General features: G+C 44.6%; 1 protein-coding gene across 1 annotated transcript in view; it reads right to left on the bottom strand.

Annotated features, from left to right (window-relative positions):
- ADCY8 (adenylate cyclase 8) overlaps positions 1 to 25799 on the bottom strand; it is a 170549-nt gene that overhangs the window by 85540 nt on the left and 59210 nt on the right. The window contains exons 5-7 of the mRNA XM_011373832.1: positions 23984 to 24111; positions 11832 to 11990; positions 6261 to 6531 (exon numbers count right to left, since the gene is read on the bottom strand). Coding sequence (XP_011372134.1) covers positions 6261 to 6531; positions 11832 to 11990; positions 23984 to 24111 — 558 coding nt within the window. The remainder of the gene's footprint in view (positions 1 to 6260; positions 6532 to 11831; positions 11991 to 23983; positions 24112 to 25799) is intronic.

The raw sequence follows: 25799 nt of genomic DNA, 5'->3' as shown, positions 1-25799 counted from the left end.
CACCGCTTCCTGGTGAAGTGTTTGTTCTCTGGGCTTTGGATGGTAGGGTTCTGAAGTGGAAGTAACTCACCAGCATAAGCACAGACTCCCAACACGGGTCTGAGGCTGAGAAGTTGAATGGGGCGATGTCAAAGCTGACAGGAAGTGTCAGGATCATTTAGTTCAGTTCTGCCATTGTACAGATCAGAACGCTGAGGCCTGGGATGCGGAAGTGGTTGCCCAAGGCCTCGAGACAGGAAGTGGAGAAATCAAGGCTATCACTCGATTCCTTTGAGCTCCCTTTCAGGCCCGTACCACCGTCAGGTGGGCTGAGTTTGGGCCCTGTCAAGGTCTGCCCCTGGATCACGGGACTTGCAGCCTCCAGGACTAACCAGTTCACTGTGAGGAGCCGGGGGCCCTCAGCATCAGGTCAGCAGGAGGGTGCTGATCAGCAAGGCAATCAGATGAGAACCTTCCTGTCTTCCAGAAAATACAGAAAACGGGATCTAAGGAAAGTCGTGGCTTGAATTCATGAAGATATAGAGCCCTAAATATGTTCTCGAATCCTGCTTTCCAGCCCAGCCGACTCGATGTCCTCTGCATTTCCTTTCTTTCTGGCCTCAACATTCTCCAGTCCAAAGGAACCCAAATCGAAAAGCTGTTTCTTGGTTTTATACCTACAGAGATGTGAGAGATGCCCTGCTTGGCCTTTCTCCATGCAAACAATCATCACATGGAGACACTCAGGGGATGAGGAGCTAGCTGGTGCGATGGGACTGGCTGGAGGGAAATATGGACACTTCCTGGAGCTTTTACAGAAAATTTCTAAATATCCCTGGTGAGCACGGGACCCGTCTTCAGAAGGTACACACACACACGCACACACACACGCACACACACACGCAGTCGTTTTAAGACTAACTGACCTGAAAACAAAGTAGAGGCAGAAACCTAGCACATCTTCAGGCCACAAAAGGAAGATGCGGTGGCCTGGTGGAAAGTATGTGGTTTGTGAAGTTAGACGTAAGTGCGTTCTGATTCCACCTCAGTTATTTATGGGTGACGTGTCCTTCAGAAAATAAATCGATTTTGTCAAACAGGCACATCGCACTTACGTTGTAAAGTTGGTACGAAAATAAAACGCAGAGAATGTGGGCCATGTTCTCGACATGGTACCTGGCCCCCAATTCTCTACTTTCATTAGTGTCCGTGACGCTGCGGATATGTATGTACACTCGCTAGAGAGAAGTGCGCTTGCTTTCTGTTTTGTCGTGTGGAGTACAGATATCCCAACTTCGTTCTCAGTATTCACGGTGCATATGCAGACTTAATGGTAACGACAATGGCCAAGGTCAGTCTATTGTGCAGAAACGACTGATACTCACAATGGAAGTGGCAAATGTGTAGTCTTGTCCAGGTGATTCTTTTAGAAGCCTGGAAGGGTAACAGAAAAATGCCTGGATTCTGATGCCACGATAAATGTGAAAGGGCTGAATGGGACAATGGCGAGGATTTCACAATATGTGAGGAACAGACCTTCGGCTCTGAAAAGGGCTTTGCTTCTAAAAGAGCGGCTCCACCTTCCTGGCATACATATTGCTTGTCGGAAAAGTCAAGTTAAAAGGATTACTATCCTCGCCCAATGCGTTTCATAGTGACAGAAAGCTTCACCCTTTGGTAGCCGCTTGTAAATCACAAGCCTAAGATGCAGTTTGTCTGAAAAGTCCATTCTTGTCCCCTATGCACAATCCATTCTCCATAAGGCAGCCAAAATGATCTCTTAAAAATCTAAATCAGATCATGTCACTGCCCTGCCTGAAACCTTTCTGTCACTTCCGTTGGAATAAAATCCCAAACCAACCAGGCTTGCAGGATCAAGCTCCGGCTCCTTTAACTCTTCCCTGCTCACGATTCTTTATCCCTTTTGCTCTTCTTCTCACACACCGAGCTTTTTCCTACCGCAGGGCCTTTGCACCAGCTGCTTCCTTTGTCTCCGATGCTCTCCTCCCAGTTATTTGCACAAAGGGTCCTTTCGGCACTCAAATCAAATCTGAAGAGGCTTCTGATGATCTCATCTGTGCGAATTCTCTCTGACCCCTAGTTATATATCTTTTTCCTTCATAGCATTTATATGTTTTGGTTACTTGTCTGCATTCCCCGCTTCCTTAAAATGTAAGCTCCTGGAGGACAGGGACCTAGTCTCTCTTCTTCTTATTGGATCCCTGGCAGCTGGAATACTGAGTGCCTGTTAAATAATTGAATGCACAAGAGCCCAAGCCCATAATAGATTTTAGTTATGCCATGTAACCAGAATGAAAAAAATATGATCTTTAACGTAAGGACCCTTTTCTTAAGTCTTCGTTTTCATCCCCAATTTTGTCTTTCTTCTGAGAGAATCAATAACCATGCTGATGACTCATCCAACAATCGAGCCCGGAAAATCCTGCACATCCTCCCCAAAATGGTCTCATTTTTCACTTCCGATCTACTTCAACTACCTACTTCTACTTCTGTAACCTTGAATTTCAATAGTCCACCTGCGATCACAAACTTCTCGCCCTCTAGTTTTCTTACTTTCATTCCACTCCAAGGCTCAGAGCACCGGAAGCCTCACAGGCGACTGAGCCAGGGACCACGGAGGGAAGACGCCAAATCGATGGGTAGAACTCCCACCATGCGGGAGTCGGGGATATAAATCACATGCACCGAGGGCTTCCGAGAGTAATCTGGGTACCAGAACCCGGACCGGGTTCAACCAGCAATTTTAACCCAAATGGACACAGATATAGCAGCAGAGAAGATGCATAAAACCAAAGGAGAGTCTTCGAGCATAGACCAGGACTGGGAGACTCATATAAGGGACCAGAAATAGTTCTCAGTGCCACGACTGCTCCTCCAAACCGCGGACAGACTCCTGAGGGACACGGGTAGTGGGAAGTAGGTGGTGTAGAGCTGGGGTTCTACTTGGAACTCCAGAGCTTCCTTATCAACCGTGACAATCCAGCTGCTGACTTCACCACCTCATCAAACCCATGTCCTGCCACTGATGTGCTTCTGTCCAATTCCATCCAATGAGCAGTTTTCAGTCTTTACCTTCCTGGCCTCTTGGCTGCACTGGACATTGTTAATAACTTCTTCCTGCTCTCTAGGCTTCCATGGCGCCACATTCCCTAACTGTCTTCTCATCCCTGAATATCCTGTCTATCTCTGTCATGGGATCCTTACTCTCTTTCACCCCCCATCTGGTGTCTCTCAAGGTCTGTCTTCTGCCTTCGCATTGTCTTATCTTACATATTCCCTCCTGTGATCTCTTTGACCCACACAGCTTCGACTGGCACTCAAATCCTGAGGGCTGCCAGATTTACATCTCTTGTACCATTCTTCTATCCCTGAGCTTCAGAAGTGCGTTCAATAGCCTTCAGGATATCTCTCCTTGGGCCTCTCCTAAGCATCCAAGCTCATCATGTCCCAAGATGAATTCCTGGTGCTTCCCCCTAATCTCCTTCCATTGCAGTAGTGCTTACTTCAGGTGGCAGTTCCACGGCCCATCCAATCACCCAAGCAAAAAACCTAGAAGTTAAACTTGACTGGTTCCTTTGCCTTACCACCCACATCTATCGCTTCATTCATTCATCCAACAAAGTGTAATCAAGCCCTGTTATTTGCCAGGTATGTTCTAATTGTGGGCTAAAAGTGCAAGAGATACTATTCCTGTCTTCATGAAACACACAAACTACTGGCTGACTTTACTTCTTAAAGTATCGCTCTCCTCTGTCCCTCCTTCTATTTCATTACTAGTAGTAGCTGGCATGTCATAGATGCTAAATTAATCTTTAGCAAATGAATGAATACATGAAAATGTAGCCATCTGAACATCTGCTGTCTATATAGCACGGATTATGGTCCAGCATATTGATGTCATTAAAAACATTTCTAAGCACACATTATCAATCAATAGAAGCCAAAACATTTGGCCATATTAGCTGGAAGCCCCCCATTGAAGCATCAGTATGTTTTATGTGTGATGTGTAAATGCTCTGATGGTCCTGGCTGGCCGTGGAACTGACTGGGTGTTTCAGCCAGACCTCCCTTGATCTCTTCTAGGCATGTACGTTATGTCTCTGGATTGCACATATAGCTCTCTGACTTCTAGAGAATTACACACAAGCGCAAACTCCCAGAGCCTGTGACTGTCGTAATCGACTCAGTCATTTCCTAAATGTTATTAGTGCCCCTTATGTATGAGTATCAGGACACATTCACTGACTCTTACATCTGAAGGCATCAAAATGAATTGAGATTATTCATGCTGAAGACAGCACAGATGGGGTGCATCCAGGCAAAACTCAGGCATCAGAAGAAATATATGGTATGGTTAAACACCAAGAACAATCATCTTCGACTAATAATGACATCTTTTACAATAACTCTATGACATCAGTAAATCTCTTTAGGACACCAGCAAAGAAACATTTCAGCTATTCCTATACATTTTTACCAGATCAATCAGTCATAGAATAAAACCAAGCACCTCTACCTCTCTTTCCTTGGTTCTCAATTATTAGCAGCAAGGTTAGGTACAACTGAGATTAGAACAATTAGGAATTATCCCAATTTCCACAATCGGCTTCACTGGAAAGAGTTTTTCAAATGGAAAGACCAAAAAGGAAAAGAAAAACAAAACTCCAAAGGAGAGAATTTTATGCCGAGTTATTGAGGTATTCAGGGTGAGGCGTACGTCTCCCCTCTAAACAGCCAGCATCCAGGCTCAAGCTGACGAGAGGCAGAGGAAGCAGAGGGTCCTGTCAGCGGGGCATGCACTCACTCGGGAAGTATGGCTATGTTCACTGCTTTATATAACAGCAAGTCGTACCATGCGCACTAATTCAGTGATGGAAAGGAGTTAGGCACTGAAGTCAGTGACAGTTTCTGCGGTCATAATAAATGTGGGGAAAATGAATCACTCACAAAAGAACGGTAAGGACCTAAAGGTAGACGCTTGCGAGGCATGCGGACTGGGTTCACCCTGCATCTTCCCCAGTGGAATCTGGTCCATGCCCATTGGCTCCTTCATACAGAACTGGAAGGAAAGTGAGGTTAACCCGGCCTCAGAGTACCCCATCCATATGCTGGATGCAGAAGACTTTTAGCATTTTAACCTTTTCCATTTTAAATGTCTTTAAGCAGACAGGTTTCTCTTGTCTATAAGTTAATGAGAAAAATTCAGGTCCATGGATTAAAACAATGAAGCCATGCAGGCCTTCACAAAGCTCCTGACACTGTTGGTTTGGTTGAGTCACTTCATGGTGCTCTCGGCTTTTGACTGGCTCAGGAGCGTATCGGAGACTGTGTGCAAGTCTTACATACTGCCTTTACAATTTGTTTCTTTACAAAGTTATGGTGGAGTTTCATGAATTTACATTTAACTGACATGAACTCAACCATTTGTGCTTGGCCTAAATGATCGAAGGAAAAACCCATATTAGAGCAGGTGCTTCTGCCCATGCTCTGAACCAGCATCCTGGGGACAGGGGCATCTCTGAACCCACTTTGGTCCTCCCCCTTGATCAGCCACAGTGTCCTAGTGCCTCTTGGAGGCTGAGCATCTCCTTGGAGTTAGGGGGATTCCAAGTATCTGAAGAAGTAATTTTTAAAATAATTTGATTCTTGGTGATTTATACCTAATACTGACTTTGTAATCCTGTTCCTCATATAAGACGCAAATCCACGCGGAACAGGAGTAGAATTCTGTGGCCGGCTCTGGCCCCTCCCCCTGGTCATCCCTTGGTGCTGCTTTTAGGTCCCCAGGTCACCAGTGTCCTCCCGATTTTAAATTCCAGAGGGCAACTCAGAACCCCTCGCCCGCCAGCTGCCTAAAAAAAAGGCATGCTCATGGCTTCGCTCTTCTACTTTCCTTGCTAGTTTAAGGACGCCTGGTTTATCTCTTCTAACATGAGCAAACTTTTTGTGTGAAATTATAATTCAGCGTCACATGGCATTTATTTTTAGCTAGGCCAAAAAATAAAATAAAAGGAGAGGGGGCCGGGAAGACTCCGGTATTTCTGGCATTTCCTGACATTGCACACAGAGGTCGATTCTGTCCTGAGGAGAGAGAGAGAGAGAGACGTCTGCTCATTTGCAGGGAGGCTGCTCAGCAGAGAAAAGGTTAAAGGTGCACAGGTTTTCTGCGGGGTTTTCTCTGAGGCGCGGGGCTGGGAGCCAGCCGCGGTGGAGACCATGGGGCAGGCGCCCGGCTGAGCGGCGCCGGGGGCTGGACTTACGTTCTGCTTCCCCACTATGTTGTCGAAGGGCAGCTCGGGGCTCCAGGATCCTTCCGCGAAGGTGGCCCCGCTGTTCCTCCTGTCCGAGGCGCTCACCGACTCCTTGACAATGTCTTCGGGCAGGGCCAGCAGGCTCTCCTCAGGCTGCTTAATTAAATAGGTCTCTATGTCGTGCTTCCGCAAGAACTCGTTCCTCTCCTTGCCGTGGCCCTCCTCCACCTTATAGTCGCCGCCCAGGCAGTCCAGTGTGGCTTTGGAGATGTGAATCCTCCTGCGTGTGCAAAGCGTGGCGGTTACTAACCTCCCTCCCACCACCATGTTTTGTCCTGTGTAAGGCCAGCATCAGGGCTGCATGTGGCTACACGCATAAACCAATGAGCAGGGTGTCACCAACTTCACCACAAGGGACGCTGGGCCCCCTGATCAGGTAGCCCCCCACCCACCCCAGCCCCACTTAAGCACTTCCCTTGGCTTCTCTTAGGACAGTTGGCCTGACCCCACCAACCTTTAAGAACCAGAGTTTTTTTTTCGGTGTTGTCGATTATATTGGGAAAACAAGTTCCATAAATGTTTTTGAACCCAAGTGCCTAAAAACCACCACGTAACAATGACGGTTCATAGTGTCTTGGAACTTTCCCTATCATTTCGGTTTTCATAATTTTGTGCGTTGTTTCTTCAACTTGTTTAAAATCTTAAGAACAAAGGCAGGTAGGTCTTCTATGTCCACAGAGCTAGATGGAGGGTCTTTTGGGAAAATCACGGTAAGAGGCAATTGTCCCTGAACCGTGTATATGGCAGAGGACAGAGAACAAAGCTAAGGACGCGGGCAGGCTGACAGCTGGCCAGGCTCGCTCACAAGGTAAGTGACTCATTCCAGCACCGTCGTCAGCCACTGCAGCTCACGATTCAAGTTTCTTTTTTAGAAAAACAACAGATGACATCAAGGGCCTTAAGGATCAGACTCGAATTGTGGAAATTTCACATAAATAAATCATTCGGAGGAAGAATTTATCTGTGCTCCTAACTGTCTAACTCAATCACACCACTTGTTGTGCTGTGTTATGGTCTGTGTAGACTAATGTGGTGATTACGAGCATGGACGCTGATGAGATGGCCAGGACCGAAACCCTAGCTCAACCACGAACGAGCTGAGAGATCTTGGCAAGTTACTTGATCTTTCTATGAATCCATTTTCTCCTCCATAAAAATGGGAAAAACAGTAGTCCCCATTTCTTAGGGCCATTGTGGGTATTATAAGAGTTGATTAGTGTAATCAAAAATAGTGCATGGTACATGGTATATATTATAAAAGCAAATGCTTAAGTTATTAGGATCATTCTAAAACATGACATGTGATCGTATTACTGTTGTTTATTCCATGGCTTCTCAAAGTTTACAGGACACAGCCTAAGTCCCGAGCAAGGCCCTTAGGGCCTCCACACTCTGGGCCCCGTCACTTCAAAGGTCATTGTCTGACATTGTTCTGCTATAGCACTCTACCCTCTCCCCGGCGAATCAAGTAATTAGTATTTCTTCAGTTTCAAGGTGCTATTTTATGCCTACTAAACTCAGAACAAGACTTTTCTCTGACTAGAATGCTCTTCCCATTTTCCATGTGACAATTTCCTATTTCCTGATTTAGTTCAAAGGTCATTTGCTTAGGGGGACTTTAGTGTTCCCTTGAATGAATGAATGAACGAAGTATGTGCTTAATATTTTGCTTGGCTCTTGTGATTTGAGAAACAACATATCCAAGGAAACACTGAATTTTTCCAAATGCATTGTGTGTCTCCCTCTTCTCCTTCTTACCCATTCCGCTAAATTCCTGCTTAAAGAGAGAAAAACTCACTAAAAAACCCATAAACTACAAATAGTGCATTTATGATCATTTAAGGCACATTCTCCACATTTTCGAAGTTAGTATGATTTCAAGGGGGAGATATTAGAAACAAAAGCATGTGAAAGATATTTTGAACTCTCTTGAGAAATGTCTGAATAAGCAGAAAATATCCTCATGATAAATTTTGTCAACACAAAGGAACTCAGTAGTGCTAACTTGAGAGAAAAGAGAAGTCATTTGACCTTCCATTAAATGGATATCTCAGTCTTCTCTCTCAGATCAATTTTAGAACTGGGTTCTAGAAGGCTTCTTCTCTCTGGCAAAATGAAACTCCTTCAAGGGCTTCATGAAGTCTGATGGCTAATTAAAAAAAAAAAAATGAAATACCAACCCCGTTTGGTATTTTCACTGGATTCTACATTTTATTATTCTGCATCAATGTGCACGAGGAGTAATATTTGCATGAACTAAATCAATATTATGTGTTGTGTAGTGAAAGACATCCTCGCTTTCACTTATTACTGATTCTTCTGCTGAAGTTCTAATCAATTTGTGCTTTAATGTTTTGATAGAAACTGGGTTTTCTATGTTCCTTTCCACTTTTGCTGCTATGTTGAGCTTCGGGGTAAGGGATTTGCAGATGAGACTCCAGTGATTATCTTTCCCTCTAAGGAAATGAGTCAGGCAAATATTCTCGTATATTGAATGTCAGGGAACCTGACATTTTCTGATCACTTTAAATGCCAGGATATAATAATAACAGCCACGATAGTAAGCAAGATCTAACAATTTGGTTAGATACTTATTTCATATAAATAAGTTATCTTATAGCCAAAGGTATTACTATATAATTGGATCTGTGGATGATCTCATATAATTTCCATTCTTCCAACAACTCTAGGAGATAGGCATTCCCCCGCTCATTGTGCAGATGGTGAAACTGGCTTGGAGACAATGATTAAGTAACTAGCCCAAAGTTACATCAGCGGTAGGTGGCGGTGCTGGATTGAGTGAGACAAAGACTTAACTTTTAAGGTCTTTCTAGGACCTTGCATCTGTATCACATGATAACTACTGCAAACACAATCACGATTAATATTTACTGAGCACAGAACGAAGGACTTCATATGCATTATCTCACTGAACGAAAGCTCGAGAATGGTGGTCTTCAAAGTGTGTTACCAAAGTCAACAGAATCATCACTTGTAAGACATAGTCTTTGTCCCACACCAGACACACTGATCAGAGACTCTGAGGGAGGGGCCCAGCCACCTATGGTGTAATAAACCCTCTAGGTGATTCAGATGCACGCCGAAGCTGCGAATCATTGCTCTAGGAATCCAAGGCTCAGAGAGGTTAAAGAATTTGTTTGAGGCTGCATGGCTGGAGTCTGTGCAGAGAAAGGATTTTAATCCAATTCTGCATGACTCCAGGGTCCAGACTATCAACCACTATGCTATGAACTTGTATGCCTCCCTCCCTTCCGTTCTTCCCTTCTTCCTCTGTGTCATGGATCATGTTAGGTTCTGGGGACACAGTAAAGGCCTGGAGATTCATAATAAAATGACAACCTTGAGCAAACTGAATGATAAATTAACAATAGGAGACGGTGATGTGTAGTGAGGCATTTAAAAGCTGCATTGATGTGACATGCTTAATTTCTTTGAGCCTCAGTTTCCTCACCAAAAAAAAAAGGAAGGTCATATTTACTATGTGAGGTATTGTGAGATCAAACGATGTGATGTATTAATGATATTTAGCAGACTGTCTAGTATATAGTCCGTCCTTAATACATGTTTAGAATTGGGGCTAACTTTCTCAATGAAAGTTAAAGTAAGCTGAGTTCATTTCTCTACATATTGATTGCTAGAAAGGGGAAATAACAAGAGATTAAATAGCAGAAAACTGTGAACCCAAACACTGTCAGACCATGGCAGGTTTGGAGGCATATATCTTGGCATCACTGCATTTCTGCACATCCCAGGCCTCAGCGGAGCTGGGTTCAGTACAGGAGACTGCTTCATAAGCGCTGTCCCATGCAAAACCAACTTGTTGAGGTTGATAAAGTTTTAGCTCAATTTTACAGTGAAGAAACTGGGCAGGGAGATTTGGAAACTTGTCCGCTCATAACTGGTAAATAGTAAACCCACCGTTCAAACAGAGATCGTAAGATTTAAACTCACGCTCGTATTTCCTAGTGTGATCAAAAATGTTAGCTAAACCGGCTTCTAGCTGTCAAAGTGCTGTCTTACACGCCCTCTGAGCTCTGTTCTGTGGTTTGAGTATATGGGCAATTCCCATCCAGCTACACTTAAGACTCAAGCCTGGATAAGTAGATGGATCATTGTCTGGTTTGAGTTCAGCAGGCAGATACTTGTAGAATTCAAGGATTTAAGAAACTCAGCAGTAATGCATCTGGCTTACCTTAGTTCTAAACAAGCATGGCACACACTGAGGTTTCTCTTGTAAAATGGTGACTGAGATGGGGACGTCAACACAGTTTACAAAGTGCTTCTCACCCATTACCCTAGATAATCCTCAGGAGAAATCTGTAAGGTAGGTTATGTCCGCGTGGCAGACGAGAACACGAACTCTCGTGGAGGAGGGACATAGAATCACAAGGCATCGTATCATAAGTATTATCATCTGTTTTTTGTAGTGAGGAAAGTGGGGCTCAGAGAAGCTAAGTACTGGCCTGAGACCCCACAGATACAGCTCTGAAGCCTAGTTCCCACGAACATCACATGCCTGGTGCTGCACGTGCTTTCCATGGCTTGCTAGAGACAGCAGAGCTTCATGTGGGGCACAGCGGAAACCCTCATTTCTCTGATTCCACCACCTGCTGTTTATTTCCAATGGTAACGGGTTATTCTTTATTAGCCATAATTACCAAGGAATGATAGCAGGCACCAGAGAACCCTGTTACATGGACAGCAAGGCTGGAGAAGTGAAGAAAGGAACATATGTGAATGCTCTATCTTAGCTGCCTGCCTGTCTGTCTGTCTGTCTGTCTGTCTATCTATCTATCTATCTATCTATCTATCTATCTATCTAACTATCTATCTATCTATCTATCTATCTACCTATTGTCTATCATCTACCTACCTACCTACCTACCTACCTACCTACCTACTACCTACCTACCTTTTATCATCTCTCAGAGAGAGAGAGAGGCTGTAGAGTCAGTACAATTCACTGGTTCAAATGCACCTCAGATCTTATTAGGCCCAATCTTAACACTACTTTTCAATGTTTATGAGCCTTTCCAGGATTCTGACACCTTTGGGAATTCTATGTTCACTGGTCTTGACAGCCAAATTTGAAAAGGTGAGTTTTCAAGGGAGTCAGGTCATATTAAAGGTCAGCAGGTCTTAACCTTGGCTGCCCATGAGAATTGCTTTAAGAACTTAACATAGATTCTGCATAGATTCTGCTTTAAATGAATTGGTGAGACAACGAGACTTTTAAAGTGCTCCTCTGTTGATTCTGATGTGAAGTCCAGTCTCAGAATCAATGCTATGAACACCTGAGTGTCATTCCACCTTCTTTGTTTGCTATGATAAATTTCACTAGACTTTTGGGATCAATATTTGTACAATGTTTTAATGTTCTGTCTCCTCCCAAATAATCACTTCTTAGATCTATACCCCTGACTTTTGCAAACAGGAGACCCGCTCTCACAGTGAACAAATGGCAAGGGTTAGGAAGAAGAAGGCTTTGCTATGGCTTACCCAGGGATTCCTCCAGATTCAAGTTTGTTCGCAATGTCCACATCCCAAGACCAGACGTCAAACTGCCACTTCCGAAGGCCCAACACGCCGCACAGCACTGAGCCGGAGTGGATTCCGATCCGCATGTCTACGTCATGCTTCGTCCTTGACCTCACATACCTGGTGACATAGATGAATGGAGAAACACACACATAAGGCCAGAGTGGGCATCCTTGGCCTTGGTGGCAGTTCCAGTCTCTCCTACTTCATAAGTTCAACTCCTGCCCATTTACATGCTACCTCTTCCATGAAGCCTTCTTGGATTTCCTGGTAACTAGAAGAGTTTCTCCTCCAAACTCTCCTAGCCTTAAATCTGAATCGTTAAAGGCGCTTATCATCCCCGAACCCACTCAGCCCACATAACCTCGTCCTCGGGGAACAGCGTCGGCGTTTTTCTCTACCCACTAGTGCGTACACCTGGGATGGATTATAAATTCTGCACTTGGCAGCACATTTCTTTTCCAATGTAAGTATTTATTTTTTACTCTGTTTCCTTCTCTTCATTCCTCTCTCCGACGCTCTAGTTCAGGCCACCCGCAGGCTTCAGTCTGGGGTCCCCACCTCACCTGCTCCCAGCCCGTCTTCTACACAGCTGTCACAAACACGGTGTGGCCCTGTCACTCCATCACGCTGTTGTTTAAAATTCTTTCCTGACCTACTCCTGAAAGCAGTGGTCTCCGGAGCAGAGCGCTGACACCCCAGGGCTGAGTTGGGGCATCCACGAGGACGCAGGGGACAGTCATATAACTTCCATTCATAGCTTTTTTTTTTTACACCTTGAAAAAGCTCTACCAATTTTTGATATATGGTTTGACCTCAGTGACAACAGGGTCTGTGTCAGACCGCCCTGTGACTGTGAAGCGAGGAGGAGGCATCTTGAGCAGAGAGCAGGATTTCTACCGCTGAGAACTGCCTCTAGCCACACACATTCCTTCTTCACGTTCAGAGCGTTTCAAACAATTTTAGTTTGTGAGTTAAACGACCTCATTTATGTAGACAGAAATTCAACTGGTAGAATATAATACTTTGAAATAAAATAACGAGAAAAATCTTCATTGCCACAGAGACATTCGATGGTTATTATATTTCAAAATGCTTTAAAAATTGCCAAAATTAAAGATGATTTATCCATTTTCCTTTGACAAAAAAGCAAGTGCTCCATATTTGCTGCCTTTTCTGTGATAACAGGTTGCCATTAATATCCCCTCTAGCAAATATTTGGGAAAAAACTAAACTTACTTACTGTGTTTATCCAAACTAAAGATGATGATTTAAGGAGTGAGAAAGTAATTGCTTTTCCTAAAAAAATTCATGCACTGAGGAGAGAATTTTGAAAATGGAAGTTTGGAAATGTTCCCATCTCTTTGGGAACTAGGTTGTTGGATATGAGTCATGTCATCTATCAAAATTCTCAGAGCTGCACATTTACTAATACGTTTGCAAATCTTCCAAATGAAGAATTTGGTGGGCTTTGAACCCATTCGTTAAAAATACAAAAATTCTATCGCCCTCTAGTAAGCTTGCAAGAATAACTCACAGACATCAGAGAAGAAGAAAATTTATGATGTCTTTCGCAGAAGTTTGGCATGAGCGAGAAAACACAGTAGAGGGTACAAATGCCTGGATCTGCCTGTCTTTATGAGACATGTGTTTAGCTCTCTCTGATAGCCATTAAATCAGGGTATAGAAATAAGCTGAATTTGGAACCGACTTTTGTGTTATTGTATCACAAACTATTAAAGTTTTTTTAAAAAATAATCAATTTTATTCAAATCACTGCTCTCACTACAAGCAGAAAGATTTTTGTATTGTAATATAAAGTATTATTTATTTCATCACTGTCATTTAAAATTCGTATTGCATGTATGTTTTATGGTATATGTTTTTAAATGTGTGACTAAATCATCATCATCATTATCATTTTTGATAAAGATGGGGATCAAGACAGTTAAAAATGGCTGGCCCATAAGATAAAATGGAAAATTCCTGGTCTGGAACACACAATGCTTCATGACCTGGCCTGGGCCTCGATTACTAGGCTTATTTCTCTTGCACGTATTAGACTCTCGCCATCTGAAGTACACATAGTTGCCCGAACCCTGCGGTCCTGCCCCCTGCGCTGGGCCCACGATGCTCCCTCAGTCTGGAATGTTTATCTCCTCATTTACCAGAAGTCTGGAATGCATGCCTTTCCCAGCGGTCCCATTACATCCACGCGAACAACAATTGGGGTGCTGTATTTTAACCATCTGTCTCCCCTACTGGATTTTGAACTAAATGAAGGTAGAGCCTTTGCATGGCTCATTGTCATCTACCCCTCTTAACACTGTACTGTGTCTGGACCTCGGCCAATGCTCAATAAATGTTTATTGAATGGAAAGACGGATGGGCGAATGGGTGGGTGTCCATACACATTACTCGTGCTCCCACTACTAAGCTCATTGATAAAGGGTATAAGCTCCTTGAAGGCGATATTCCTTTCTGAGTAATCTTTGTATCTCTCACAGCCTGGGGCATCACGCCTCACATATAGCTGGGCTTAGAAACATGTCTCTGCTTTTATTGAAAGAATAAACGAATGAATGATTTCATGTGCAAAACCAAGTCTTTGTATACTCTGTTCCTAACAAGTTGTAAGATCATACAAAGTTATTTAAACAAACAAACAAAAAGTTGAAGTGGGTTGAGAATATAGAAATATTGAAAGAAAGTAGGTATTAGGAAGGTAGCCACAGACAATAGAAAGAATGCTTGTAGCCAAAGGGGGCAACAATTCTTGTCCCTGTGAAGACTTTAGTTTCCTGGCCATTGTATTAACTTTAACTTATAAGTTAAAAACAATATAGTACCCTTCCTTCACTGATGATGAAAAGAGTAGAGACCATTTGAAATAATTTAACAAGGCAAGGGGAGAAACAGCACCCAGCACGTGAGAGGAGCATGTCAGCGTCTGATGCACTTTCCCACTGAGCTTCTGTGAGCAAGTCATTGGGAGAGGTCACCTGCGCTGTCCATCAACTCTATCTTGTGCTACAATATCTAAGCACGCGGTAGAATTGCACTTTCCTGGATATTTCATGTTATTTTTGGCCAGAACAATGTGAGCAGACATGATCTGGGTCACTTCTGAGCAGAAGCTTTGAAAGTCTGATCAACCCCGCTTCTTTTGTTTTTTTTTTCCCTCTGTGTCCACCATCGGGCAAGGACGCTTGGTGAGGAGGTTTCTTAACCAAGGTTCATGGACAGGCTGATGTATGGTGGTACCTTGCCACTCCCTCGACCCACCCATGATGGACAGAAAATGTGAATGAAAAATAAATCTTTGCTGTTTTAAGCCACTGAGATTTGGGGGGATGTCTGTTACTTCAGCATAACCAGCATGACTCTCCTGTCTGGTCCCAATCTACATCTCCTCATTCCAGGTGAGTCACTGTTGTGTAGGGTTAATATGGACTCCAGTGCCAGCCTTCTCTGCCACTTTCTAGCTGCATGACCTTAGGTAACTTACTTAACTTCTATCTATAAAATGGGGATAATGATAGCATTGCCACGATTAGGTGAATAAACACGTGGACAGTTGAGAAGGGTGCCTTGCACATACTAGGTACAACTTGGTGGCTTATCATATACAAAGGAACTGAGGCCCAGGAAAATAAAAGGTGGCCATGTAGCTTGTAAACAGGATTTTAGGACTCAACGGAGGCTGTTGTGTTTTTTAAACCTCACGCTCTGCAACACAGGTACTACATGTGTTGTGTGTAATCCTTGGCAAATAGTCTAATATGACCTTGAGTTTCCACGGTTGTAAAATAAAGCTCTAGCTGATTGCTTCACTCATGCAGGCTTTGCGAGCCCCAAAGGAGATTATGGATGTTAAAGTGCTTTGCCAGCCAACCGTGAGGGACTATTCCACAGCGCTCCGTGCTAATGCCATTAGGTAATTAACACAGAGGAGGCACTGGAACATCTTAATGAAAAGATGTTTAGATGTTTTTACTTCTACGAAACAAAAAATCAAAATAAGAAGATGAAATTCCTTTACGGCATTTTTTTCCCTCTTCTTGTTATGCCTGGGATTTGACTTAAAGATAGGAATAAAGCTGTAAGAGGAATGAATACTTTATGGACATCGATCCTCAATTCGTCTACCTGCCGGTTGCAGAGAACCACAAGTGCCATGTCTTTCAAGATGAGTTCTTGATGGGAGGAACTTTGAGCATTTTTGAGGTGAAAATGGAGAGAATTCTGCTGAGTTACAAATCATGTTCGATTCTTCTAAAGCAGAGCCCAGGAGGTCTGCTGTGCCTCTTCAGCCTCAGATGAAGCATGACTGCAGGTCACCGCATTACAGACACCTGAACTTCTCCTTCGTCTCCACAGACCGGGCTTCCGGGGGCAGGGGTGCGACCTTTCCATGCCGTGTGCTCAGCACTTAAGTCAGAGGTATGGTAAGTGCTCACACTATTTACTGGGTTAATGGACAAAGCTCAATGGCGTTTTTGCTTTATAGGCCCACGTTGTCCCAAGATACTCTGAGGAGTCCAGGGGAACCACGGAAGTGCCTCCGGACCTGTCAGCTGATGGTGGCGGTAGTGGGGGGGATTTGACCCTTCACATCTTCCAACTTCAAATAAAACAGATTTGCTGTGCAGGGTGTTCTGTGCAGGTGTCAAATCTTATCTTTATAATCCCATGTGTATGATCACCAGCACCATTTTAAGAATGGGGAAACTGAGTCCCAAGATGTTCCTTTCTTTAGGGCACACAGCTGTAGGTAGACTAGTTGGAGTTTCACCTGAGGTGCCTGAGCCTAAACCCAGCTGTCCATTGCTACTGCCCTGAATGGTTTCTTTTTTGAATGAAGCCATGCTCAGGGCTGCAGTGACTAACGGAGTTTGACCTGGCTCGACCCAAAAGGTGGATGACATTGTTTCTACCAATTAATTCTAGAAATCAGCAGACTCATAACGAGCTTCCTTTTATAGATTCCTGAGTTTACTGGGGGTACCTCAGGGGTCACTCGCTGTAGGGGCAGGAGCTGTCAGCAAAGTGGCCGTGGAACCCAGCTTCGCCGTCAATTGCGACCCATTCTGTAGTCTCTACTGGACTTCAGTGTCCGACTGCCTTCCAAACTGCTTCTCAGGAAGTCTGAAAGCTGCCATATCTTATTTTAGCGTGGACACTGCGGTTTCACAAAGTGACTCATTTTGACGTCACGGCGATTCTGAGGTAGACACCTATAAGCAGTATAAATTTCCACTTTACAGATGAGGGAACTGAGTCTCCAAGAGAATTAAGACACATCTACTACCTCTTCTGTGCCAAGCCTTTTATCTTCATGACCTCATTTCCTCTTCACAACCACCCTATGCTATATATATAGTTCATGTATTCATTCATTCACTCATTCATTCATTCAACAAACAGATATAAGCAGTGAACCAAATAGACAAATCAGAATAACAACTCCTGTATTCATGGAGCTTACATTAGCATGGTTTATCCCCATTTTATAGTTAAGGAAGCTGGAGTAGAGAGAGGTTAAGCCACTTGCCCAAGGTCAGTAAGTAATGAGCTCTGATTGGCCCTCGCGGTGTCAGACTCCAAGCCGAATGCCCTCTGGACACTCTGCTGCTGGCTTCCCTCCCTTCAGCCCACACTCCTGTTTGGGGGGTGGAAAGGTAATGAGGAAACCTAAAGTAGCATTCCTGTTCAAAAACAGAGTTAACAGTGTGGATCTAGTGAGAGAAAGTGAGAGAACAGATCCAGCCACCCATTTCCCATCACAGAGCGTTTTGGTTCTCTTTTTCTGTACAGATTTTTTAAAAACTGAGGTTGCTCTAAATGACGTGTGTGTGTGTGTGTGTGTGTGTGTGTGTGTGTGTGTGTACTTGGTAATGCATTCTTCTTTAAACTCACAAATGTTTCCGTATGCCATTGAATATTAATGTAAACCAGGATGCTTAATAGTCCTCATTTTCCTAATTTTTGGTGTGGCAAAATTTATCTATCCATTTTCCTGCCTTTGGACATTTGCAGAGTCAGATGAACGTGGCTCGGGGCCTGTGCGCTGTCACTTACGAGCTGCGCATCAGAAGTTATTTGTTCTGTCAGAGCCTCAGCTTCCTGCTCTGACAACTGGGGAAATAGTCTTCTCACAAGGTTCTCTTGTCAGTGTTAGGTGAGGCGAGTCAGGAAGATTAGTTAGCATAGTATCTGGTACAAGGTGAACATTCAATCAATATTAGCTTTATTACTAGATATACTCGATCTTTACTATTATAAATAATTTTGCAAAAAAAAAAATGAATCCTTGTCCATGGACTGAAGACTACTCTAACTGGTGCATCTTTAGGAGGGTGTGACCTTACGGATGTAGTTAATGACATTTCAGAACCAAGTGAGACAGGGGACTTTAAGAGGAAAGAGAGAGAAAGAAACTGTGTGTGTGTGTGTGTGTGTGTGTGTGTGTGTGTGTGTGTGTGTGTGAGAGAGAGAGAGAGAGAGAGAGAGAGAGAAGCAAGCGATGGAGGGGAGGGTGGGGTAGACGGAGAGAAGGAAAAGGTGAAAGGAAGTATGAGAGAGGGAAAAACGGATGCCCACGAGCAGGCAGGGGCCCCGGGTGCTCTTACTTCAAGCGAAGGAAGCAAAATAACTCCTGTTTGTCATTCCTTGTCTTGCCATGTTGCTTGGCAGGGCAACCCTGTCACAGGGATTAAGATCTTTGTTCCAAGTAACCACTGGGGACAAGCCAGTTCCTGCTTGGCATTCTGGTGTCATCCTATGACTTTTTAGCAACTGCACTAGAAGACCAGGCTCTGTAATCTTCATTAAGATTCATCAAGGAAGGCTTTTGCTGATCATTAATAAAGATATCGCATAGAACGGAGCCCACTATCAAATTTGGTGACTTCTCAGCTATCAGTTCTCCCCAAAAATAAACCCAGGACATGTGAAGAGGAGTCACCTGGAGACACTTTCAAAGCTACTTAATGGAACTGTTATCTAAGCCTATTTTAATTAATTTAATTTTATGAACAGGCATGCATGAGATGGTATTAAATGCTTCATTAGAAATAAAGTTATATTTGATTACTTTTTTTGCCATTCATCTAGCTAATATCATACTTCTCAAATCAAGCATTTTTTTTTTGAAGGAATAAATTTACTCTGAGGTTTGACTCAGGCTTATTATCTTGTTATTCTCAGACATTTCCTGACTTTTCTCCCTCTTGGTATCAGCTCTGCTAATTTAGTGGACAGGCACGTGAGCCCTCCTAAGCTATACATCGATCTTTTGGGTATTATAGGCAGATTTCAGGCCTCAGAAGCAATTGCAAAAATCTGGAGTTGGGAGGCAGGATGCCACGATGGTTAAGACCAGTGGCTCTGGAGTCAGATGGGTCTGGTTTGGCGTCCTCGTTCCGCCTCCGAGTAGCTGTGTGATTTTGTACAATTGCACAAACTCCGGAGGCTCCAGCCTCCTCGCTGGTAACATAGGAGCCTATTTCCAGAGCTTCAGTGTGTCAGGATGTGCCTTTCAGCCAGACTGGATGCTACGGCTGACACCGTTCTGATTGGCTGCCCCAAACTATTCTGATGAGGCGGTGCTGCAGCCATACTAGTCATTCAATATTTTGCCCTTGCCCTTGCCCTTGCCTGCCTCCTAGGATTGTTATAGTTAATGAGCTAATGCATGTAAAACACTTATCTCAATGCTTGGCATATAGTACATGTTCGACAAACCCTAGCTATTGGCATTATTTTACTAGAGTAGAAGCCATAAGAAAGAAACAGGTTTCTGTAACTTAATCGAGTCAACTTTTCCAGCATCAAAACTCAGCCCTACTTGCAAGAATCTATTAAAAAAACATTACTATGGTGATAGCACGCATGCTATGTAGTTGAACTTTCAAAAGGACACTCGAGTTGGGCTGCTCATGATCCCCATTTCACAGACGAGGCTGTGCAGGCTGTGAGAAGTTAAGTCACTCTCATCCACAGCCCCTCACTGAGTAACGAGAAGAAGCAGGAACCGGGTTAGGCAGCTGACTGTAGGTCCAGGGACCCCTCTGTTCAGTCAGCACATGCTCCATCCACCCTGTGGTACAACACTCGCTCACTCGGAGACCATGGCCATGATCACGCCTGGCAACCAACTCTGTCTCTAATAAAGTGGAATCCTGTCCAAAATTCTCGGAGTACTGTCAGTTGATAAATTATGTTTATTGTAATGATGAATACTCGATTTAACTTGAAGTCCTCTGTCACATACTGTCTCTGGATGCGGCAACACAGGGCTTCAGCCACCACCTTTTCGCTTTCACAGCTACTGCTCTATTTCACGTTCTCACTTCTCCTCTCTGGATTGTTGCAAAAATATCTCCCAACCAGTTTCCTTCCCCTTCATCTCTGCTTCTTGTCACCCAGAGTCACGTACCTGGAGAGACAGTTATCCATCTCCACAGTAGTTACCTTCCTCATGCCAGATTGGAACATGACACTTTCTTACAAGTTGTCAGTGACTTCCTATTGCCCAAGGGATAAAGCCCCAGTATGTCTTACAAGGCCACCAACTATCCATGCACTGACCCCTTTGTCTGAATTGAGAATTACAGTGATCATCAAAGCCTGTTTCAAATTCTTACAGACATACACACTTGCACATACACAAGCACACACACATAGACACATATGTGCACACACATACATATATACTCATCCATCTATACCACACATAAGCACATATATGCACATGCCACACACATGTACGCACACAGCACATATATGTACACAGCACACACGTACACCCATTTATGCACATGCACACACACATATGCATTCATACACACGCATGGCTTCTGTTCATTCTAACAGATAGAATAACATAATCTTCGTGCCTTTGTTTCTAGGGGAAAAAATCTTTGGTTCTGCATCCAAAGGACTACTATGGTGATGCCTCAGTAAAAGAGTATGCCTCACCCTTCTACTTCTGCTCGTTCTGACTTTCCCTCCTGAAACTTTGATGCTCGAACTGGCAAAAGATAGTCTTGGCCTTTCTTGATGTTGGCACCTTGTCCTCACTTGTCAGTGATTGAAGGATAGTCTCTATCACATATTTGGACTGATCAGTGAATAAGGGGCCAGGGTCATTTTGAGCGTTGGTCTGCCATTTGTGCAAGAATTATAACCTCACTCAAACAAGGCAACTATTGGATCTAGAGAGCCAAGACCCACGTGCCATCTCACCACCAGAGCCAGCCTCTCACGGCCTTTCTGCACTCTGAGGACTGCTGTTGGGCTTCTGACTCTGAGGAGATGCTGGAAAGAGGGACAAGTAGAGACCCTGACAAGATGGAGATGATACCTCAAAAGGAATCCATCCCTGATGACAAATATGCTGGGAGGCCCTCTACTCTGGGGACACCAGTCAACAAATGGTTTATTGACATACTACGACACATGCAATATAATGTTAAGCATGGTTCTAGACTTCACGGCTTCTAGGGAGTTTTCTGGTTGGAATAAGTTTGGGGTTATTTGGGGCCGAATAAAAATTAGCATCTTGTGTAAACGACAGTTGGTTAAGATTGTTATCGTTTTGAGAAAGTTATGTAAATGGATTCTCTTTCACACACATTCAGGTGCAAATACTGTCTGCCAGTCATTCCTCAGAGTACCATGCTTGACGGTAAGAGTGAAAACTCTAGCAGTCTGAGCTTGCCTAAAGCCAGAGTTCTTGCTTATTCCTCTGCACCAGGCTGTGCTGTTAACTGGGAGAATTAACGCTGGACCTCAAGTCACTGACATTATAATCAAGGAGCTGTTCAAGTATTAATAGACTCTGACTCATGCCGTTAAAATAATATCCTACTGAACTGTCTTATTCTAAAGGAGTAAAAGCAAGCAGCACTTAATAAACTAACAAGAGAAAGCCCTTGAGCCATTTCGACCTACCCGAATCTCACTCCCCGCTGTTTCACTCCAGAACTCCAGAGAGGAGACCTTACATTGGATAACAGGTCAGGAGGGATACGGTCCTTTCCAGAAAGATAACTGAAGTATCTTAAAGAATTCTGATAATCGATGTTCACTTGTTCTGCAATGTGATCTCTGCGGCATATCTTTTGCTTAAGCTTAAGGGACAAACTCCTATAGAATGTCTTTGGATGAATAAATAAAGAAGATGTAATATACATATGATAATACATATATATCACATATATATATAAGGGGGCATTACTCAGCCTTAAGAAAGAAGGAAATACTGGCATTTGAGACAAATGGATGAAACTGGAGGGCATTATGCTAAGGGAAATGAGCCAGACAAGGACAAATACTGTATGGTGTCATTTATACATGAAATATTTTTTTTTAAAAAGTTGCACTCATGGGAACAGAGTAGAAAGGAGGTTTTGGGGCAGGGTACAGACTTGTAGTTAAAGATGTGGAAGTTCTGGGGCTCTAATGTGCAGCATGGTGACTACAGTTAACAATACTGAGTTGTATACTTGACGTTGGCTAAGAGAGTAGGAGTTAAGGGACCTCACCAAAACAAAACAAACAACAACAAAATAAAACAGAGATAGCTATGTGACGTAATGGACGTATTAATTCACTTGACTGATCATTTCATAATGCATACGTATATAAAAGCATCCCATTGTGCACTTGGAATACATACGATTTTATTTGCTAGTTATACCTTAGTAACAACTAAAATTAAAAAAAAAATTAAATAGGAAATCTGTGGAAAGTTTTGCTACTTAAGCCTGATTTTTACGTGGTTAATAGATCACTGATTTTCAGAGCTGGCAGAGACTTCAGAGCTTTTTCTGGCCCATCCCCTCGTTTCATAGATAGCAAATCCCGGTGACCTCTCTGATGGACACCGTGGTCACCTAATGGCCACCTCGAGGTGACCTGCTCCTCACTGTTTCTGGGGCTTTGCATGATGCCTGACACATGCTAGAGCTCAGCAAATTATTTCCGGGCTGACCTGCTGATGGATTGACAGAATAAGGTTCCCATACCTAGTTAGTTGTAGAGCTCGGACAAGATGGCGTGTCCTCTGGGACCACCACTGCCCTTGAAACCAGTCCGAATGTTATCACAATGCATTTCCGTTTCCAGGGAGAACTCTCCAACGTCCACGTTTGCAGTGAAGCGGCATCTGCAGCCTTTCCTGTCTCCCAGAGGCTGAGCAAGGGGACCCTGTGCTGGAACTCGTGGCTCCACAGCCATTTCAGAACCCCGGGGGGAGCTCTGGCCACACTGAGCCTCTGTCTCAAAGCCATACACAGTCTAGTTCCTAAGTCCTCAGCCTCAATAACTCCTCCCCTCTTGATTAAGTCTCTATCTGTCAGCTACACGGCCCAAAGCCAAAAGCACTTGTCACACACCCACCAAACCTGGTGGTGGCCTTTACTGATCTCCTATTGGCCTTAGGATGAGGTGCAACCGCTTACTGGCTGAGAAGGTCCTGTGGGCCCTGGCTGCTCCCAGCCTGCCATCCACCTGTCACCTCCCTTTCCAGCCCAGGCTGCACCAGCTGCCACTGCAGCACATACCGATCTCTGCACACGCCCATCCTGTCCTGCATGTTCTCCACCCGCCCCCACGATCTGGCAACATCTGCTCGATCTACAGGGCAAGCTTCGCCATCTCTACTCTGGAAAGGCTTCTCCAGTACCCGGATTGAATTCGCCGTTCCTTCTCCCCTCCCCACAAGCTCCCTGAACTTGATTCGTCACAGAGCCAACGGCATCATATCGAAGGTGCCCGTGTGTTCGTCTCTCCCACTGCCCCATAACCGCCCCGGAGACAAGCACTACGCTCATCTCTTTCCATGCTCCATCCTCACAAGCACATTGGTAATAGAAGTTTGTTGCTCGACTAACTGAATGTGAGGCATAACTAGAACAACACCAAGCCAGCAGGTTCATTGGTTCCTCTGGGAGAACTAACGGGCATGTGGTTTTTTTGTGAAGTAAAGTCAGAGGGCTTCACCTTTCAACACACACGTGATCTACCGAAAAGAGTAGATGGGGTGGTTTGTCTCCCGTCACGCACGTCCAAGGCCAGGTATCGCGGAAGAGGAGACCCCAAATTACCTGATGGTCTTGATCATGCCGAGGCCCATTTCCACACAGCAGTGGGCGTGGTCCTGGCGGGGCTCCGGAAGTCCGGAGACGCAGTAGTAGCAGTCCCCCAGGATTTTGATACGAAGACAGTGATGCTCCTGGAAGGAACCGGGGGAGAGGAAAGGTCTGAGTCGGCACAGAGGTCAGTGCTGCAGACAGGCTTGGCGAAGAGCGGAGTGGGCTCAGGTCTGCACCTTGGGGTCAGGCGCACCCACCTTAGACCTGAGCCTTTCTTATCTTCCTAGGAAATTAGGAGGGACCCCAAATAGGGCTTGGGATGGTTCACAGGTGGAGTGCAGTCATGGAAAAGCAACTGGATTTTGAGTTCCAAGGATACAGGGCCACGTGCCGGCTCTGCCACGTGCTAGCGTTCTGGTCTGAACGCGTTGTGTGGACAGGGCTGGCGAAGGGTGGACATTCATCCTGCATGCTCAGTGTCCCCCTGGGAATCTGGCCCCCCGCAGTGTCTGTCTTCTCAGGACATGCGTCTGAATGAACAGTTTTAAGCAGTCTTTAGCTGAGCAATAAGGACTCAGAAGTACGAATAGTCCTCCTATTTCAACTCTATTTTAAGTCCCTTCCCAGATAGGGTATTAAGGAGAGGAGCTGATTGTGTCCTGCACATCCTTGTATTCATTCATTAACTGATATGCTTGTTCATTGAAAATAAACATCAGCTGGGCATCTACGAGAAGGCAAGCATTGTTCCTGACCCAAAGACGATTAATAAAACCCCGTGGTGCACCGTAAATGGAGTTAACCCTCACAGTGACCTCATAGAGTAGGTACTAGTTACACCCTCACTGCACAGGTGGGAAATAGGACAGGTTTGTTTGTTTGGTGGGTTCACAATCTTGAGGACACAAGTCTTACAAGGTTTCAAAAAGCAACGGGCACCAAAGAAAAGGTGCACACTTTAATGTTAAGCAAGAAAAGGTTGAATGTTGCAGGTTTTAGAGAAAAAAAGACTTCAGGCAGTTGTAGCATAGGAGCTAAGAGCACTGGCCGGGGAGTCACACCGCACAGGGCGAAATCCCAGGCACCCTCTGTCTTTCCTGTGTGTCTTTGGTTAAATTACTTAGCCTCTGAGGCTCAGTTGCCTCATCCGTAAAAGGGGGACGAGGATAGGGCCTGTTTCACTGTGATTGTGAGGATTAACTAGGACGATGCGTGTGAAGACAGCGCAAGGCCCAGCAGGTGTGGCGCTGGATAACACCGCCCTTCTCTGGGATGATGACTCGGACTTCTGACCTAGCTCTTCACATCTCTATCTGTGATCACAGGCAGACGATTTCCCCTTTTGGTTTCCTTGGATAGATGGGTGGGACTGAGTGACCTCTGAGATGCCCTCTAGACCTGAAGCCCTAGGAGCCTAAGAGTCTATGGCTTCGTGGGTGAGGGGCCCTCCTCGGCGGAGCAGAGTCCAAGGGCAGGAAGAGGGAAGCTGCCCACCGAGATGCCTTTGCATTGCCAAGCTGTCAAGGACTACGCCAGTTTACTAATCTCATCAGGAGTCAGGCCATTATGTTTGGGTAACAAATGAATGAAATCACTTTCCCAGTGAAAAACAGATATCAGACAAAGAAAAGAGCATCAGAACTGTGCTTCCTGCTCTGGAGCAGATCTCCAGGGTCTTGCCGACCTTCCCAAGGGGGCGCGGATGCAATCTTCAGAACTCTGACAGCATGCTTCCCAGATTATTTTTAGGAGCTTGCAGTTCCTGTCTGTTGGCTGCTTCGATGCAGCTAACTTTGCAAGAGAGCTGCTGGAGAGATCTGGCCAATAA

Source organism: Pteropus vampyrus, unplaced genomic scaffold (genome assembly GCF_000151845.1).
Source record: "Pteropus vampyrus isolate Shadow unplaced genomic scaffold, Pvam_2.0 Scaffold232, whole genome shotgun sequence".
Taxonomy (NCBI): Eukaryota; Metazoa; Chordata; class Mammalia; order Chiroptera; family Pteropodidae; genus Pteropus; species Pteropus vampyrus.
Note: the sequence above shows the minus strand (reverse complement) of the source record. Positions and strands in the feature narration are given on the sequence as shown.